Here is an 18,145-nt window from a genome sequence, read left to right as displayed (position 1 = left end):
AGTGTTAATGTACGGGGATCGCTGGGCGGCACGGACTTGGAGGGACGAAAAGGCCTGTTTCCGGTTGTATATATATGATATGATGATATGATAAGCGGTCCATTTGACCCACCATGTATATCAAGTATCCATCTGTACTAAACCCACTTACTAGCATTTTGTCTGTGACCTTCTATGCCTAAGTGATTGAAGTGATCATCTAGATATATATTAAATGTTGGAAGAATACCTGCCTCCAGGTCCTTCCACATGACAACCAACCTCTGGGTAAAAAAAATGTCCTCACATTACATCGGACCATCTTATTCCTAACTTTAAACATATAGCAACCAAAATGCAGAAACAAAGAACTGCAGATGCTGGTTAATACACAAAAGGACATAAGGTGATGGAATAACTCAGCAGGTCAGGCAGCATCGTGGATAGGTGGCATTTGTCCTTTTTTAAACATATAACCCTCGGCTTTTAGATACATCTGTTATAAAGAAAAAAAAATCACTGTTCACCTGATCTATGCCCCTGATATCTGATTCGACAACAGCCTCCTCACTCCAAGGAAAACAATAAGTTCTCCTCAAAAATGGAATATATTCCTGATATAGTGTAGCCACCAGAACTGTGCACAATTTTCTCCCTATGGTTGAACTAAAGTTTTATAAAGTTGTACGATGAGCTAATATTCCATGCCTCAGCTATTGAAGGCAAGTATCCCACATGTTTTCATAACTACATGCAGTCATCTTTAGAGATCTATGGATTTGTAGAACCTCATCTTTAATATTCACCGGGTGGCGCCAGCAATGGCTGCCTCGCCAACAGTCTGTCAGTCCCTTCCTCTTTGTGTTTTAATAGTATGTGTTAAATGTATGTTTTTAGTGTTCTTTAGCTTGTTTTGTGTGGGGGGGTTGGGGGAAACTTTTTCTAATCTCTTACCTCGACGGAGATGTAATTTTTTTCCGTATCGTATCTCCATCCATACTGTGGCCTAACATCATGGAGTTGGCGGCCTTTGCTGGAGACCGACTTTTGAGAGCTCCACCTTGAGGAGCCTAGGGGACTTTAACATCGCGGAGCCCACGATTCCTTTGCCAGGGATCGACCTCGGAGCTCCCTGCGTGCAAGTGCTCCCAAGTGCTTGCAGACTTAACATCACAGAGCTCGCGGCCTCTGGTCAGAGACCGACTTCAGGAACTCCAAGCCACAGGAGCTTCGACCGCCCCGACACGGGAATTTCGACTGCCCCGACACAGGAGCTTTAATCGCCCCGACACAGGTGCTTCGACGGCCGGCTGCGGGTGCTTTGATTGCCCCGACGGATGGCTCGACTGCCCCAACTGTGGGAGAATAAAGAGGTTGGACTTTTTTGCCTTCCATCACAGTAAGGAATGTGGGGAATTTGCTGTGGTGGATGTTTATGTTAACTTTTATGTAGTTGTGTGTCTTGTTGCTTTTTTTTTGTTTGGCTGTATGATAATTCGCATATCACTATCTTACCTTGTCATGGTACACGTAACAATAGTAAATGATGATTACTCATATATTCACCCTCTAAGTTCCCAATTAATATTATGTGCTATATTGTCATTAACATTTAGGTGACAAGATACAACCCGCACTAATCTTTTCTGCCCCTTGCGGTTTCTTAATTCCATCAAAGCTGATTTTCTGATCTGACATCCTTCCTTCCTTTTGTAGTTATCCATTCTTGAATGTCATTGGATGGCTTATCACTGTCGAGGTTACAGGAAGCACGAGAAACACCGGGATGGGCAAATTAAAGTGAACTGATGCCAGTGAATTGTTAGGGAGCATGGCAAACAGCACCTGCGGCTAAATAGTTAGCAGTTTATTGGATTTTACTGTGATCCCAGTAAATACAACCTATTTTAAATGCTACCCATTTTTTCAGGGAATCCAGTAAATTAAAAGGGAGCATGGGAAATGGGGCTGTGATGTTTAAATTCAGCCCAGATGTTGGGGCCATGTTGAGTATGAATCTATTGTATGAGCCCTTTGTCAGGCCCCACTGCCCCAATGAGTTGCAAGGCAAGGAAGGATGATCCTGTTGAGTTGGAATGGAGAGTGAAAACTGGCTCCAGTGAGTTGGAAAGGAGCACATGTATTAGGGGATCATTGAGTGGGAGCCTAGGAAACAGAGCTTTGGTGGATTAGAAGCAAGTGTGGAAACCAGGACTCCAGTAAATTGGAATAGAGCGTGAGAACCAGGAAGCAGAGTGTTCTGTCGCATCCATTTTTATACATGCTGGGGACCTGGCAAATACAATTTACCAATCTGCAATTTATCATCCATAACCCAATTCATAACCTCATCTCATTGGGGCTTCATAGAGAATAATACATATGTGAAAGATCAGAGAATTGAGGCCTACTAAAGGGGAGATGAGGCCAGGTGAAGTTACAATTATTTTGAATGGTTGGATAGATTTGAGGGGGCTAAGTTCCTGACTCCTTGAAAATGGCAACACAAGTAGATAGAAAGGCATTTGGCATTCTTGCCTTCATTGGACAGAACATTGAGAATAAAAGTCAGGTTCTAATCCATTACAGAAAAGATGTGGAGGTTTTGGAGAGGATGCAGAAGAGGTAATGCTGCCTAGATATGAGTTTTAGCTATAAGGAGAGGTTGGACAAAGTTGGATTGTTTTCTTTGGACCTAATAAAAGTATATAAAATTATGAAGGCTTAGATAGGGTAGACGTCAGAACCTTTTCTCCCTGGTTGGAAATGCAAAAAACTAGAGGGCATAACTCTAAGTTGAGAGGGGCGAAGTTTATATGTTGCACAAAATCTTTTGCACTGAGGGTGGTGGGTGCATGGAATGCGCTGCCAGGGGTGGTGGTAATGATGGAGGCAGATATGATAATGAAGTTGAAGAGACTTTTGGATAGACATGGATAGGTATGTAGGTTAATTTGACTGGGTAAATGTAAAAAATTGTCCCTAGTGTGTGTAGAATAGTGTTAATGTGCGGGGATCGCTGGGCGGCGTGGACTTGGTGGGCCGAAAAGGCCTGTTTCCGCGCTGTATATAAACATAGCACAAAAAGTAAGGAAATTTGTGTTTGGTAGATTATTTCTTTGTTGTAACAATGCTTCTTGGTAATAAATCTTATACCGTTGGAAAGCCTGTTTATTTCCCTTTTAAATGGTGCCACATTTGTAAGGAACATGCATTTGTGGGATGAGCAGCAGAGCTGAGTATATGGGATGCGCTCATGAAAAATTTGCCAAATCTTCTCTGCCAATGCCAAACAGCTTATTCTGCCATTGACTCTTGTTCGGTGTTGTTTGGTGGATTGGATGATTGAAGTCTGAAGAAACAAGACATATTGGCAATTTAACAATTTATTAATTTAATAAACAGGAGCCACAGTAGCGTGTGGAAGAACCATACACAGCCACAACAGCCTGGCACCTCCTCCTCATGCTGGTCACACACTGTTGTGGGATGGCATCCCATTCTTGTCAGCACCTGGGGGTACCAGAAGCTCAAAACAAGAGTCAATAGCAACAGCAGAATAAGCTGTTTGGCATTGGCAGAGAAGATTTGGCAAATTTTTCATGGGCGCATCCCATGTACTCAGCTCTGCTGCTCATCCCACAAATGCATGTTCCTTACAAATGTGGCACCATTTAAAAGGGAAATAAACAGGCTTTCCAACGGTATAAGATTTATTGCCAAGAAGCATTGTTACAACAAAGAAATAATCTACCAAACACAAATTTCCTTACTTTTTGTGCTATGTTTATATTATATGATATGATATGTAGGGAATGATGGCTTATGGATAAGCGGATAAGAATTTGTCTTAGCATCATGTTCAGCACAGACATTGTGGGCAGAAGGGCCTGCTCATGTGCTGTACTGTTCTATGTAGAGAATGGTAGGTGACCAGAATGAGCTGGTCAGTAGTGGAAGTAACATGATGGTGGCATTTGAGACTTTTAGATAAGTTCATACATATGCAGAGAATGGAGGGATATAGATCACATGAAGGCAGAGATGATTAGTTTAATTTGGCATTATGTTCTGCATAGGCATTGTGGGCTTGTTCCTGTGCAGTACTGTTCTACGTTCCATCTATGTTGTCATTCCATTGTGGCGTAGATTTTTTTGTGTTCCTATGTACAGGGGAGCATGTGATTTGTTGTTTCTTCTCATCCCTTAATTAAATGGGGACCCTTTTATTTCCCCCCCCCCCCCCCCCCCCCCCCGGGTCCAATGGGTCATGGACAGCCTCAATAAGTACTGGCCTAAGCACCTATCACCTGTTACAGTGATAAACACAGCTCTGGTAGCTGGTGAGGTTTTGCTAGTGTTGAAATGATTCTAAAATGAACCCACAACTTGAATCGCCAGACTGTTTGTTTTGCTTAGTTCTGGCCTGTTTACTCTCACCTTCCTCCAAAAGTATTGCTGCTCTTGGGTCCTGTGGAAAACCAAGACAGCTATCACATCATCCCATGCAGCTGAACTGCTGATAGTGGCCTGTGCAATTCAACCTTTAGCAGGGAGCATCACTTTATGCAGTTCAACCTCAGCTGCCCATCTGATGCTGCCCCCTTGTAAAATATCCCACCAGACCCTCCTTGAAATTCTTCAGCAGCTTTGTCCATTTGTTTAATCTATTAGCACTAATGTAACATTAACACTAACATTCCATGTTCACTGCTCACAGCACAGCCAGTGTCAACTGCAAAGGTATCTGCCTCAATCCTGGAGGACAGGAAATGTGGTCCTGTTAATTGCGGGATATATACACAAGGTAATTACGAGCTTGAGTCGGGAGTGTGGAAGGAAAAAATGAAAAATGTTCTTACTTAATTTTGATTGGAATTAAACAAGGCAACGAAAGGGTGTGCGGATGTGGCAATTGGCATCTCTCGTTGACCAGGTGCAGAAGAGGATCGTGAGGATCGGCAAAATAAGAAATCAGACGCATTACCTCGTCTGGGAATGCGTAGAATGGTGAATGTAAACGTAACAAAATTAGGACAGGGATAAGGAAGCCTGTTTCTCAGTGGAAAGTTGAATTACAATAGCAGATGGAATGTCAAGCTGGGTAGACCATCCGCACCCCATACCACTAGTAGCGTAGAAACGTTGCAGTAAATGGGGGGCTTATGATTGGCTTCGAGAGGGGGCAGTGGCGTGGTCTGCTTAAAAGATGAGATAGAATAATGTCAAGATGCCCTTGTATATGTTTGTCGTGTATTAACCATCTGTTGTTGAATAAGATTAACATAAAAAGTATATTATGACTAATTAAATAATTAATACCCATGTATTAGATGGTAGTTACAGGACAACATATAGCCAAAGACAACGTTTATTTTTGTATTGTTGTATCTAACAAAAAATAAAGGTTGTTTACTGCATAGTATAACTGTCGGCTAATTCTGCTGTGAAGTGAGAGAACTGGTGAGCAGTTAACTGATGAGCAGATAACTGCTGCCATCTCTCCATGATATCACGCAATAAAGTCTCGAAGCAAACCTGTGAAGTCTCTGCTTTTAATTTTCCTTTAATTTCCCTGTTATTTTCTTTCATGGAGCGGCATTGGTTCTGTGAAACGCAAACAGTTCTACCTCAGGATGATAACATTATTGTTTCTATTTGACCCAGTCCAACAGAAAACAGTGCATTTGCTCACCCTTCGGCATCAAGCCACCAATTTAACTGCAGTCACTGTAGAACCATTGGAGTGCATTGGTTCATGGAATATGTTACATTTGGTAATGCATAAATTGTTTTGAGAACAATACTTGGAACAGTTAGCACAATTTGCCCCCATTTTCTACGTATATTGCCTAGCCTGCAGAGTACTTCCAGTATTTTATTTTCATTTCAGAAAAACAATGCTGCTTCTGCAAGGGCACCATGGCAACATCAATATGCCTGCTTTTTTGAACAATAAATGATAGTCTTTATTAATCTTGTATTGAATTGTTGAACTTTGATTCATACAAAATGAGCACTCTAAACAGGTGGCCGACATACTGATAAGTTACTGGCTTTAGGAATATAATGAATCACTTCTTGCCAATCAGAAACCCTGGATGACAAAGGATGTCAGGTCTCTCCTCAAGGACCGTAACACCGCTTTCAGGTCTACTGATAGAGCTCTATACAGTGCTGCTAGAACCAACCTGAAGAGAGGCATCAAGGATGCCAAAGCGTCCTACAAGAGGAAGATTGAGGACCACTTTTCCAACAATGACCCACGGCGGGTATGGCAAGGCATCCAGCACATCACCAACTACAAGACCAGCAACCGCACGACTGCCGACGGCGACGCCTCGCTGGCAGACATAACACCCTCTCCAGCACCTGACAGCAACACCTTCACTGTGCAGGAGTATGATGTTAAGCGCGTGCTCAGAGCAGTGAATCCCAGGAAAGCTGCAGGCCCCGATGGTGTGACGGGCAGAGCGCTGAGGGAATGTGCAGACCAATTATCTGAGGTCTTCACAAAAATCTTCAACCTGTCCCTTTTAAAATCCACCATCCCTCCCTGCCTGAAGTCCGCCACAATCATCCCACTGCCGAAAAAGTCTGTCATCAGCGGTCTTAACGACTACCGTCCGGTAGCACTCACACCGGTCATCACAAAGTGCTTCGAGAGACTGGTCCTGCAGCACATCAAAGCCAGCCTCCCACCCACCTTCCACCCACACCAGTTTGCCTACAGAGCAAATAGGTCTACAGGGGATGCCATCGACACTGCTCTTCACACTGCACTGACCCACCTTGAACACCAGGGGAGCTATGTGAGGATGCTCTTCCTCGACTTCAGCTCTGCCTTTAACACGGTCATCCCGAGCAGACTGGTCACCAAACTTTCCGACCTTGGATTTTCCCAAACCATCTGCCAATGGATCAAGGACTTCCTGACCAACCGCCCCCAGACCGTCAAAATAGGCCCTCACCTCTCCTCCACCATTACACTGAGCACCGGCTCACCACAGGGCTGTGTGTTGAGCCCCATCCTTTACTCCCTCTACACTCACGACTGCGCCCCCACCCATCCCACCAACACCATCATCAAGTTCGCGGATGACACGACTGTGGTTGGACTCATCTCAGGAGGAGATGAGACAGCCTATAGGGATGAAATCCAAAGGCTGGCAGCATGGTGTTCAGTGAACAATCTGGTCCTGAACTCCTCCAAAACAAAGGAACTTACAATTGACTTTAGAAAAACCAGTGCAGATTACAACCCACTCTACATCAATGGGGTCTGTGTGGAAAGGGTACCAGCTTTCAGGTTCCTGGGTACGCACATCGCAGAGGATCTTACCTGGTCTACCAACACCATCACCACAGTAAAGAAGGCACAGCAGAGACTCCACTTCCTGAGGATCTTCAGGAAAACCAACCTGCAGGAGAAGCTCATGTTGTCCTTCTATCGCTGCTCCATCGAGAGTGTGCTGGCACACTGTATAACCACATGGTATGCCAGCTGCTCAGAAAAGGACAGGAAGGCCCTTCAGAGGGTCAGCACGACGGCCCAGAAGATCATCGGCTGCTCACTGCCCTCCCTGGAGCACCTGTTCAGCCTACGCTGCCTCAGTAGAGCAGGCAAAATAATAAAAGATCCATCCCACCCCGGCCACCGTCTGTTTGTTCATCTGCCCTCTGGTCGACGTTTCAGGTCGATCAAATCCCGAACAAACAGACTTAAGAACAGTTTTTACCCCAGGGCCATACGAGAACTGAACACTACCTTTGCACTAGGCAACACCGTTAAAAAATCTTGTACTTAATATAATTGTATTTAATTGTATTTATGTATTTATTTGTTTTTGCATTTATTGCATATATGTTTGTACGCACCGTCAGGATTGGCTATTTTTTAATTTCGTTGTACTCGTTGCAATGACAATAAATGAATATTATTATTATTATTATTATAAAAGCTTTATTTACACGGCTTTCTCCATTTGCTGGGCAGCACGAAATTTCCCAGTCAACTCCTTGGGTAAAGGCACCAATCCTGGGCAGGGAATTTGTCCTTCTACTTCGCAAATGCATTCCCGCAGACAGTACTTCTTGCATCCAAAATGTGCAGGATGGGAATAGACATTCTTTGCTCGTTCTTCTGCATGCTGCAACTCTCTGTGGAAAAATAAGATATTATTAGGGTCTACTGAAGAAATGACATTATTTGAGTGCTCACTGCTGATGAATCTTGCCCCTCACCGAGCAAGCCCATGCACAGGTGGAACAGCTGCATTGATGCTACACTGCACAACCATTTAGCAGCAAGGATAAAGTGGTGCAGAGTTAGAGGGCAAATGTGAAGGGAGAAGTTGCCCACAGGCTTGGTGCCAAGACAGTGTTGTACATTTGGAGAGAGAGTAAAATTGGAAGGCAATTCATTCAGAAGAGTCATATTGAGTACATGAATAAACAAGGAACTGCAGGTACTGTTTTACAACAAAAAAAACATTAGAGTAACAGCTTCACTATTTACACCTCTATCCTTGTATCACACTTTTTGTCTCTTCATCTCTGGTCTATAGTTCCCTGAAAATAAGAACACCAATGGATAGGGTGGTGAAGGGAACATATGGCAGAGGGTGATGCAAGAGTATTTTTTGTGATTTGTAAGTCTGCGATTAGTGTGTTTGGATACTTGCTTTTTGTTACACACTGTAAAAAATTGGATAAGAGTGCCGGTGATTTAATTGGCAAATTTGCACGTCACAAAAATAACAAATGATCAGCACAATGGCAGTGAAATGTAATCCTGATCTTTCCATCTCTATTAGTCTTAAAGCATACCACAATTAATGGCAAAGCTGCATGGAAGACTGAGGAACAGAGGGATCTTGATGCACAAGCCCATCTATCCCTGAGGGCGGTGAAGAACACACTTGCTGTCATTTGGAAGGCAGAGGAGCAGGAAGGTTCTGGTCCTTTATAAAACATTGATTATGCACCAATGAAATACTGTCACTGCACCATAAGAGGGACATGAGTGTGCCGGAGGGGATACAGAGGACATTCACCAGGATGTTGGCTGGGTTAGAGGGTTTAAGTTATGAGAATGTGTTGGCTGGCTTGTTTGTTCTTGGCGTGGAGGAGGGATTTGGAGGAGCTAAGGGAGATCTGAAAGAGGGACACATTAGAGTGGCATAGCTAAGGCAAAACTATGCTCAATCACAGAGCTGTCTATAACAAGAGGGCATAGAAGTAGTCAATTGTAAATATTGTGAACTTATAGAAACACCTTTGGTAAAGAAATTAGGCTCAAAATATCTTAATAAATCTAACATGGATCTAAGAAAGGATAAAACAAAGGTCTTACTGGCTTTTTCCTAGGATTGTCTTGACATGCTCAAGGATATCTCTGTGATTCCTTCCTTCTACATCAACCAAAACTTGTTCACCGTCACCTGGAGAAAATGGCAAAAGCATGAATCTAGACATTATACTGATGCAGTCAACTCATGGATCAGTCTGTTCCTGCTATATAACATATATAACATATAACAACTACAGCATGGAAACAGGCCTGTCCGGCCCTACCAGTCCACGCCGACCATTCTCCCTGACCTAGTCTCATCTACCTGCACTCCCCCTCATGTTACCCCTAAACCTTTGTCCCTCAATTCTGAAGCTATGTCCCTTTGTTGGAATCTTCCCCACTCTCAAAGGGAAAAGCCTACCCACGTCAACTCTGTCCGTCCCTCTCAAAATTTTAAAAACCTCTATCAAGTCCCCCCTCAACCTTCTACGCTCCAAAGAATAAAGACCCAACCTGTTCAACCTCTCTCTGTAGCCTAAGTGCTGAAACCCAGGCAACATTCTAGTAAATCTCCTCTGTACCCTCTCCATTTTGTCGACATCCTTCCTATAATTTGGCGACCAGAACTGCACACCATACTCCAGATTCGGCCTCACCAATGCCCTGTACAATTTTAACATTACATCCCAACTTCTATACTCGATGCTCTGATTTATAAAGGCAAGCATACCAAACGCCTTCTTCACCACCCTATCCACATGAGATTCCACCTTCAGGGAACAATGCAGTTATTCCCAGATCCCTCTGTTCCACTGCATTCCTCAATTCCCTACCATTTACCCTGTACGTCCTATTTTGATTTGTCCTACCAAAATGCAGCACCTCACACTTATCAGCAATAAACTCCATCTGCCATCTTTCACCCCACCCTTCCAAAAGGCCCAAGTCTCTCTGTAGACTTTGAAAATCTACCTCACTATCAACTACTCCACCTATCTTAGTATCATCTGCATATTTACTAATCCAATTTGCCACACCATCATCCAGATCATTAATGTAAATGACAAACAACAGTGGACCCAACACAGATCCTTGGGGTGCTCCACTAGACACTGGCCTCCAACCTGACATACAATTGTCAACCGTTACCCTCTGGTATCTCCCATTCAGCCATTGTTGAATCCATCTTGCAACCTCACTATTAATACCCAACGATTTAACCTTCTTAATCAACCTTCCATGTGGAACCTTGTCAAATGCCTTACTGAAGTCCATATAGACAACATCCACAGCCTTGCCCTTATCAATTTCCCTGGTAACCTCTTCAAAAAATTCAAGAAGATTAGTCAAACAATTAGTCAATTAGTCTCTATAGGAGAGGCTGACGTTATTCCTCACATCCTGCAGATGAAGTCCTATCCCAACCGTTATGACTGACCCATCCTATGAGGCAGCAATACCCCTATTCCCAAGATAGAATGAACCCACCCCGAGTATCAACTGACCTGAACATATTTTTGAGGAAACCTGACCATTAACATCCCGGCTAACAAGGTCTGTATCACCATTCAATTCCAATATTAGCTTCTAATCGTGAACCACACCACTACATATCCTTCAGGAAACGCCATCCTTAATATCAAAAACAAAAATAAACAGATACCAGGACTGTTTGTTCCCACACCACAAGGTGCATCCTCTCCTTCCCATCTATTATCCCCCAGGAAGTTCAGTGGCACAGCGGTAGAGTTGCTGCCTTACAGCATGAGACTCGCGTTCAATCCTCATCGTGGGTGCTGTTTGTACGGAGTTTGTACATTCTCCCTGTGACTTGTGTGGGTTTTCTCCAGGTGCTCCGGTTTCCTCCCACATTCCAATGCTCTACATGGTTGGTAAGTTAATTGACTTTGGTAAAGTGTCCCTAGTGTGTAGAACTAGTGTACAGGTAATCGTTGGTCAGCGCAGACTCGGTGGACCGAAGGGCTTGTTTCCACGCTGTATCACTACACTAAACTAAAAGCTTCACCCCAAGGGAGTGCATCCTTTCACCCATATGCCCCACTCACTCCAAGATGATGGGGCCTCAAGCACTGATGACCCTTCCTGACAGTGGAACGACTGTGACCGCTAGGCAATGCATCAGGGCACGTCCTTAGATTTTGTCCTTCAGCACCAACTCATGACAGTCCAGAGACAGTGTGATAACATACCAGCCCTACCCAGCACCATAACAACCTGATCCAGGTCACAGAAACCATGTTCATCACCAGGTGAAACTGGCTGAAGCATCCCAAGCTTTGTTGTTCTCCCACCTTTCAAAAATTATTTCCATGCATGCACGCATGCACATAACCCACTGCCATTTAAGACTGATTGCACTGTCATTGTTCACTACACAGCCAAGCTATCCAACATTAACCCTCCCTTTTCCCATTCCCACCAAGATCGCGTTGCATTAGTTTGGAGAGTATGTCTATCGAAAGGTTTAATGTAGTATCGCTATCTTTAGAACTTGAGAGGAAAAAACACTTACCTAAATAAAACCTAAGAAATGGTGATGGAGTCTGGTTTTTGAACATAACAATCTGAACCCAAGGATTCTGATACTGGATCTGAGGTATGTTGAAAAAAACAAACTTTCTGAAAAGAAAAATGTAAACACATTGGCATCATAAGCTTAACAACACTGCAGCATACACGTAACTGAAGATTTACTCAACTTCCATTGGCTCCAGTATTAAATTAGCTCAGGCCTCTTGTTTTTAGCAATCCACAAAAACCCAAGTTTTACCAAGATAGAAATGCCAAATACTAGAGGGCGTAAGTTAATACTGGAAGTGGAAAAAGTTTTAAAATGTACAAGTGAAGTATTTTTTTACAGCGAGTGGTAGGTAGACAATTCAATATGGAAATGCAGTAAACTGATACACTTTGGTCAGAAGACAAGACCATGAAAATCGAGGAACTACAAATTAAATGCTACATTTTTAAAGCAGGCAATAAAACAGCAAGAGAAGGAGGTGTTTGTGTACAAATCTTTGGAAATGTTTCTTTCTGTACAAATGCTTGTTAAAAACATTTCCAGTATTTTCTGAGTTTATATTTAAAACTGTTAGGACCTGTTACCAAAACTATTAGCAATGCATTAATAAGTTATACAGCAGAGGCATACAGCAGAAAATCTAGAATGCTCCTAATATTTATATTTCCACCATCCACAAGACACATCAGGAATGTGATAAAATGTGATAAAATAGGCTTGTATACACTGAAATTTAAAAGGATGAGGTACGTACCCACGCAAGTCACAGGGAGAATGTACAAACTCCATACAAACTGCACGTACGTACTTATCGAAACGTACAAGAATATTAAGGGGTTGGACACGTTAGAGGCAGGAAACATGTTCCCAATGTTGGGGGAGTCCAGAACCAGGGGACTCTTAAGTTTAAGAATAAGGGGTAGGCCATTTAGAATGAAGATGAGGAAAAATGTTTTCAGTCAGAAAGTTGTGAATCTGTGGAATTCTCTGCCTCAGAAGGCAGTGGAGGCCAATTTTCTGAATGCATTCAAGAGAGAGCTAGATAGAGCTCTTATGGGGATATGGGGAGAAGGCAGGAACGGGGTACTGATTGAGAATGATCAGCCATGATCACATTGAATGGTGGTGCTGGCTCAAAGGGCTGAATGGCCTACTCCTGCACCTATTGTCTATTTCCTATTGTCTAAAATACTATCCACGTCCCCAGACGAGCATATTCAACCAGTGTGCATAACCCAGGTCTGAATTCATAGGACACCTGATACACCCATTTTCTGTGCCCTTCACACAACTTCTCTCCTTTGTAGACCTACCCATTCCCTAGCTAATCCTCTTGCTTTGAATATGTGCATAAAACATATTGGAGTTCTCCTTAATCTTACTTGACAAGAACATTCCTTGGCCTCTTTTACCCCTCCTAATTCCCAGTTCTTTCCTGCTTCCTTTATATTCCTCAAGGGTAAGCTTCCTAAACCTTGCATGTGCTTCCTTTTGTTTTATGACTGGTTGCAACATCTCTCAAACCTTGCTGTCCTGGTCTTTTATCCTCAAGGGAACACCGTGATCCTGAACAACGAGTTGGCCTTTAAAAGATTCTTACCCAAAATGTTAGAATATTTCCAAAGGCTGAATGGAGGATAACAAATGCATTGATCTAATGAATAAAAGGTAGTAGATGGTGGCTTAGTGATGCAGATAATAGAGCTGGTGTCTCACAGTTCCAAAGACCTGGTTTCATTCCTGACATCAGGCACTGGCTTTGTGAAGATTGTACATTCTGCCTGAGACCTAATGGATTTCCCCAAGTTATCCACTTTCCTTTTATATCCCAAAGATGCGTTCTTTGGTAAGTTAACGAGCAACGTAAAATGCCCCTTGGTGGGTGGGTGACAGAATGAATGGGAATGCAAGACATGTTTACAGGGAAAATTAGTGGTGGGATGGGGATTGCTTAGTGAGCTAGTATATAGTTGATGGGTTAAATAGCCGCCGTTTACGTACCGCGGCCGCACTGAAACATGGAGGAAAAATACAGGGAAGTTTGAGTTTTAAACAGCAAGAGGTTATGATCTGCTTGACAGTGTGCCCTCTCCCCGCCCCCCCCCCCCCCGCCCCCGGCACAGTAAGAGCCAGCGCTCTCTGCTCACTCACCGTGCTCCTTCACCCTGCTCCCCGTGGGTGTTGTAGTTAACCGTCAGCACCTTCACCGAGTCCTTCAGCGCCACCGCCCCCCTGCGCAGGTACTCGAGGGTCCGGCGGACCGGGAAGCGGCCTTTCATCGGCATCGCTCGCCTCGCCTCGCCGACCCCGCCTTCCCCTCGCCTCCGCTCCTCCCCTCGGCCTCGCCGGCCCCGCCTCCCCTCGCCTTCCCCTCGGCCCCGCCCTCCACTCGCCGGCCCCGCGCCTCCACTCGCCTCACCGCCGGCCCCTGCCTCCCCGCGCCTGCGCACGATGCCCGGCTGAAGTTTAGATTTAGAGATACAGGCCCTTCGGCCCACCCCGCCCCGCGATTCACACTATCCTACACCCACTAGGGACAATTTTTACATTTGCCCAGCCAACTAACCTACAAACCTGCACGTCTTTGGAGTGTGGGAGGAAACCGAAGATCTCGGAGAAAACCCACGCAGGTCACGGGGAGAACGTACAAACTCCGTACAGACAGTGCCCGTAGTCAGGATCGAACCTGAGCCTCCGGCGCTGCATTCGCTGTGAGGCAGCAACTCTACCCTTACGGTGGGCTTGTCCGTGGCGGAGACAGACACAGAAACATAGAAATAGGAAAGTAGGTGCAGGAGTAGGCCATCTGCCATTCGAGCCAGCACCGCTGTGGATTCAATATGATCATGGCTGATCCTCTAAATCAGTGCCCTGCTCCCTGCTCTCCCCCCCCCCCCCCCCCCCCCATCATTCCTTTAGCCCTAAGTGCTAAATCTAACTCTCTTGAAAACATCCAGTGAATTCGCCTCCACTGGTTCTGTGGCAGAGAATTCCACAGATTCACAACTCTGGATGAAAAGGTTTTTCCGCATCTCAGTCCTAAATCGCCTACCCCTTATTCTTAAACTTTGACCCCCTGGTTCTGGACTGGACCGCTGGGTGCTGGAGTGAGCCAGCGGGTCAGGCAGCATCTGTAGAGTAACTAAGCGGTCAGGCAGCATCTGTAGAGTAACTCAGCGGGTCAGGCAGCATCTGTGCAGAGAAGCCCTCTCCCCCACACCCCATTGTCTGTGCCGGCATCATAATACATTGTATACACTGGAATTTAGAAGGATTAGAGGGGATCTTATCGATTATTAAGGGGTTGGACACGTTAGAGGCAGGAAACATGTTCCCATGTTGGGGGAGTCCAGAACCAGTTTAAGAATAAGAGTAGGCCATTTAGAACGGAGATGAGGAAAACCTTTTTCAGTCAGAGAGTTGTAAAGCTGTGGATTTCTCTGCCTCTGAAGGCAGTGGAGGCCAATTCTCTGAATGCATTCAAGAGAGAGCTAGATAGAGCTCTTAAGGATAGCGGAGTTAGGGGGTATGGGGAGAAGGCAGGAACGGGGTCTTGATTGAGAATGATCAGCCATGATCACATTGAATGGTGGTGCTGGCTCGGAGGGCCGAATGGCCTCCTCCTGCACCTATTGTCTATTGTCTAATTATATGTTAAGTTCAATACTAAACTATGGTCATTTCACTACACATTTATGTGTACGTGACAAATAAACGACTATTGATAGCTATTGATAATAATGTCCATTATTCATGTTTAAAGCTAGCACTTCTGTATCAATGATCACATTGAATGGTGGTGCTGGCTCGAAGGGCTGAATGGCCTACTCCTGCACCTATTGTCTATTATCTATTATCTATAAGCAGTGTTGCAATGCTAATTGTTTTGGTGCCGGAGCTGTCACTAGTGCGTGAGCGGCCGCTGTTAAATTCCCCGCTAGTTTAAATTCCCCACTGTTTATTTTGGCTTTTTTTTAACAGAGGTGCCGGAGTGGCGCTCCAGCAGCATTGCACCCCTGATCATGAGTGACAGGAGCAGAATTTGGACATTCGGTCCATCAAGTATGCTTCACCATTCAATCATGGCTGATCTGTCCCTCCTATCCCCATTCTTCTGCCTTCTCCCCATAACCCTGATACCCGTACCAATCAAGAATTTATCAATCTCTGCCTTAAAAATATTCATTGACTTGGCCTCCACAGCTTTCTGTGGCAAATAATTCCAAAGTCACCACCCTCTGACTAAAGAAACTCCTCCTCATCTCCTTCCTAAAGGAACGTCCTTTAATTTTAAGACTATGACCTCGGTAGTCCTCGACTCTCCCACTGGTGGAAACATCCTGTTCACATCCACTCTATCCAAGCCTTTCACTATTCGGTAAATATCAGTAAGCGTCTGCTGGCCTCTTCCTTCCTGTGCTGGGGGTCATTGTCCAGCATTGACCCTCTCAGCCACATTACTTTTATGACTAGGGGAAATGTGTAGGAAGGAACTGTAAATGTTGGTTGACACCAAATATATACACAAAATGCTCAAGGAACTCAGCGGGACAGGCACCATTTCTGGATAAAAGGTATCCAGAGATGCTGCTGGTCCTGCTCAGTTACTCCAGCATTTTGTGTCTGGCTTACTTTTATCACTGCTGTGTTAATTATTTGGTTACCGGTGAGCATTCGATGTTGGGGAGATGGATAGGGAGATGCAGCCACGGGATACAGACTGGAAAAAGGGTAACACCCCATTAAATACCCGTCTCCAGCAGTACCTGGTCCTCACAGCACCACTGCTTCAATCCTCAGCAACAGAGGATGTCATTGGGATTTGGAGTGACTAATGGGATTTGGAGTGACCCAGTCCAGATGGGATGCATCATAGGGAAGTAAGGGAGGACATTGCAGAAACTTTGGGTTATAATCTTCCAAACATCACAAAATTTAAAGACATTTCAGAGGACAAAAAAAATCCAAATACATCTTTGTTCAAAATAAGGGTCTAGGGATAAACCAGGAACAAGAAACCAGTTGTTTATTCTCAGTAAATGGGAAATGTTCTAGTAAAAATAACTAAGGACACAATTAGCAGTCACCTAGATAAGGATGGGTTGATGAGAGAAAGCCAGTGTAAATGTGTTAAATATGAATTGGATCTCACTAACAAAAAGACAAAATGCTGGATAAATTTAGAAAGGGGACAGAGAAACTGCAACTTAAAACCAACTTGTTTTCTCTCTTTCCCAGCTCTGATGAAGCATCTTCAACTTGAAATGTCAACTCTATTTCTCTTTCCACAGAAACTGCCTGACCTCCGAGTGTTTCCGAAATTGCACATTTTTGTTTCAGATTTACAGCATCTGCAGCTTCTTGATTTTCATTCATTGTTCATTAACTTTCACTGGACACACAATTCCTCCTGTTTTTAATAGTTCATTAAGACCGATAGTTCGTAAAAAAAACACATTTCAAAATGTGAGATGAACCTAAACTAAATACTGGAAACAAAGTTTGTTTAAAAAAATGCAGACTGGGATAAATGAAACCTGACTCACAGTCTGAAGAAGGGCCTCGACCCGAAACATTACCTACTCTTTTTCTCCAGATGCTGCTGCCTGACCCGGTGAGTTATTCCAGCTTTTTGTGTCTATCTTTGGTATAAACTAGCATCTGCAGTTCCTTCCTACACAATGGGAAACTATTACTGGTCACTAGGGGGCATTCCTGTAAAGCTACTGGTCAGCAGTGTAAATAAAATGGCATAAGAGGGACACACTGGCTCTTGCCAGAAAAAATAAAATAGATTTGTCTGTAGAAACATAGAAAAATAGGCCATTCGGCCTTTCGAGCCAGCACCGCCATTCAATATGTTCATGGCTGATCATCTAAAATCAGTACCCCGTTCTTGCTTTTTCCCCATATCCCTTGATTCCTTTAGCCCTAAGAGCTAAATCTAACTCTCTCGAAACATCCAGTGAATTGGCCTTCAGTGGCAGAGAATTCCACAGATTCAGAACTCTGGGTGAAAAAAAAAAATCCTCATATCAGTCCTAAATGGCCTACCCCTGATTCGTAAACTGTGACCCCTGGTTCTGGACTCCCCCAACATCGGAAACATTTTTCCAGCCATTAGCCTGTCCAATCCTTTAAGAATTTTATGTTTCTATAAGATCCCCTCTCATCCTTCTAAATTCCAGTGACTACAAGCCCAGTCGACCTATTCTTTCATCATGTCAGTCCCGCCATACCGGGAATTAACCTGGTGAACCTATGCTGCACTCCCTCAATAGCAATAATGTCCTTCCTCAAATTAGGAGACCAAAATTACACACAATACT

The 18,145-nt window shown here is 44.1% G+C and overlaps 1 protein-coding gene across 1 annotated transcript; it reads right to left on the bottom strand.

The window, feature by feature from the left end:
- Positions 1–7,827: 7,827 nt before the first annotated feature.
- mrps25 (mitochondrial ribosomal protein S25) lies at positions 7,828–14,153 on the bottom strand. The gene is made up of 4 exons (XM_078398966.1): positions 13,968–14,153; positions 11,808–11,914; positions 9,335–9,422; positions 7,828–8,139 (listed from the first exon to the last, which is right to left on the bottom strand). Exons 1-4 carry the CDS (start codon positions 14,099–14,101, stop codon positions 7,947–7,949), a joined length of 522 nt encoding a protein of 173 aa, XP_078255092.1. The 5' UTR covers positions 14,102–14,153; the 3' UTR covers positions 7,828–7,946.
- Positions 14,154–18,145: the final 3,992 nt, after the last annotated feature.

The sequence above is a fragment of the Rhinoraja longicauda genome, chromosome 5 (assembly GCF_053455715.1).
Source record: "Rhinoraja longicauda isolate Sanriku21f chromosome 5, sRhiLon1.1, whole genome shotgun sequence".
NCBI lineage: Eukaryota > Metazoa > Chordata > Chondrichthyes > Rajiformes > Arhynchobatidae > Rhinoraja > Rhinoraja longicauda.
The sequence above is the reverse complement of the archived record's forward strand: the minus strand, read 5'-3'. Positions and strand labels throughout refer to the sequence as shown.

Coding starts and splice junctions, on each gene's coding strand:
- mrps25 (XM_078398966.1), bottom strand. CDS start 14,101: ATGCCGATGAAAGGCCGCTTCCCGGTCCGCCGGACCCTCGAGTACCTG. Junction 11,915..13,967: donor GAGCAGGGTGAAGGAGCACG/GTGAGTGAGCAG, acceptor TTTTCTTTTCAG/AAAGTTTGTTTTTTTCAACA. Junction 8,140..9,334: donor ACAATCCTAGGAAAAAGCCA/GTAAGACCTTTG, acceptor ATTTTTCCACAG/AGAGTTGCAGCATGCAGAAG.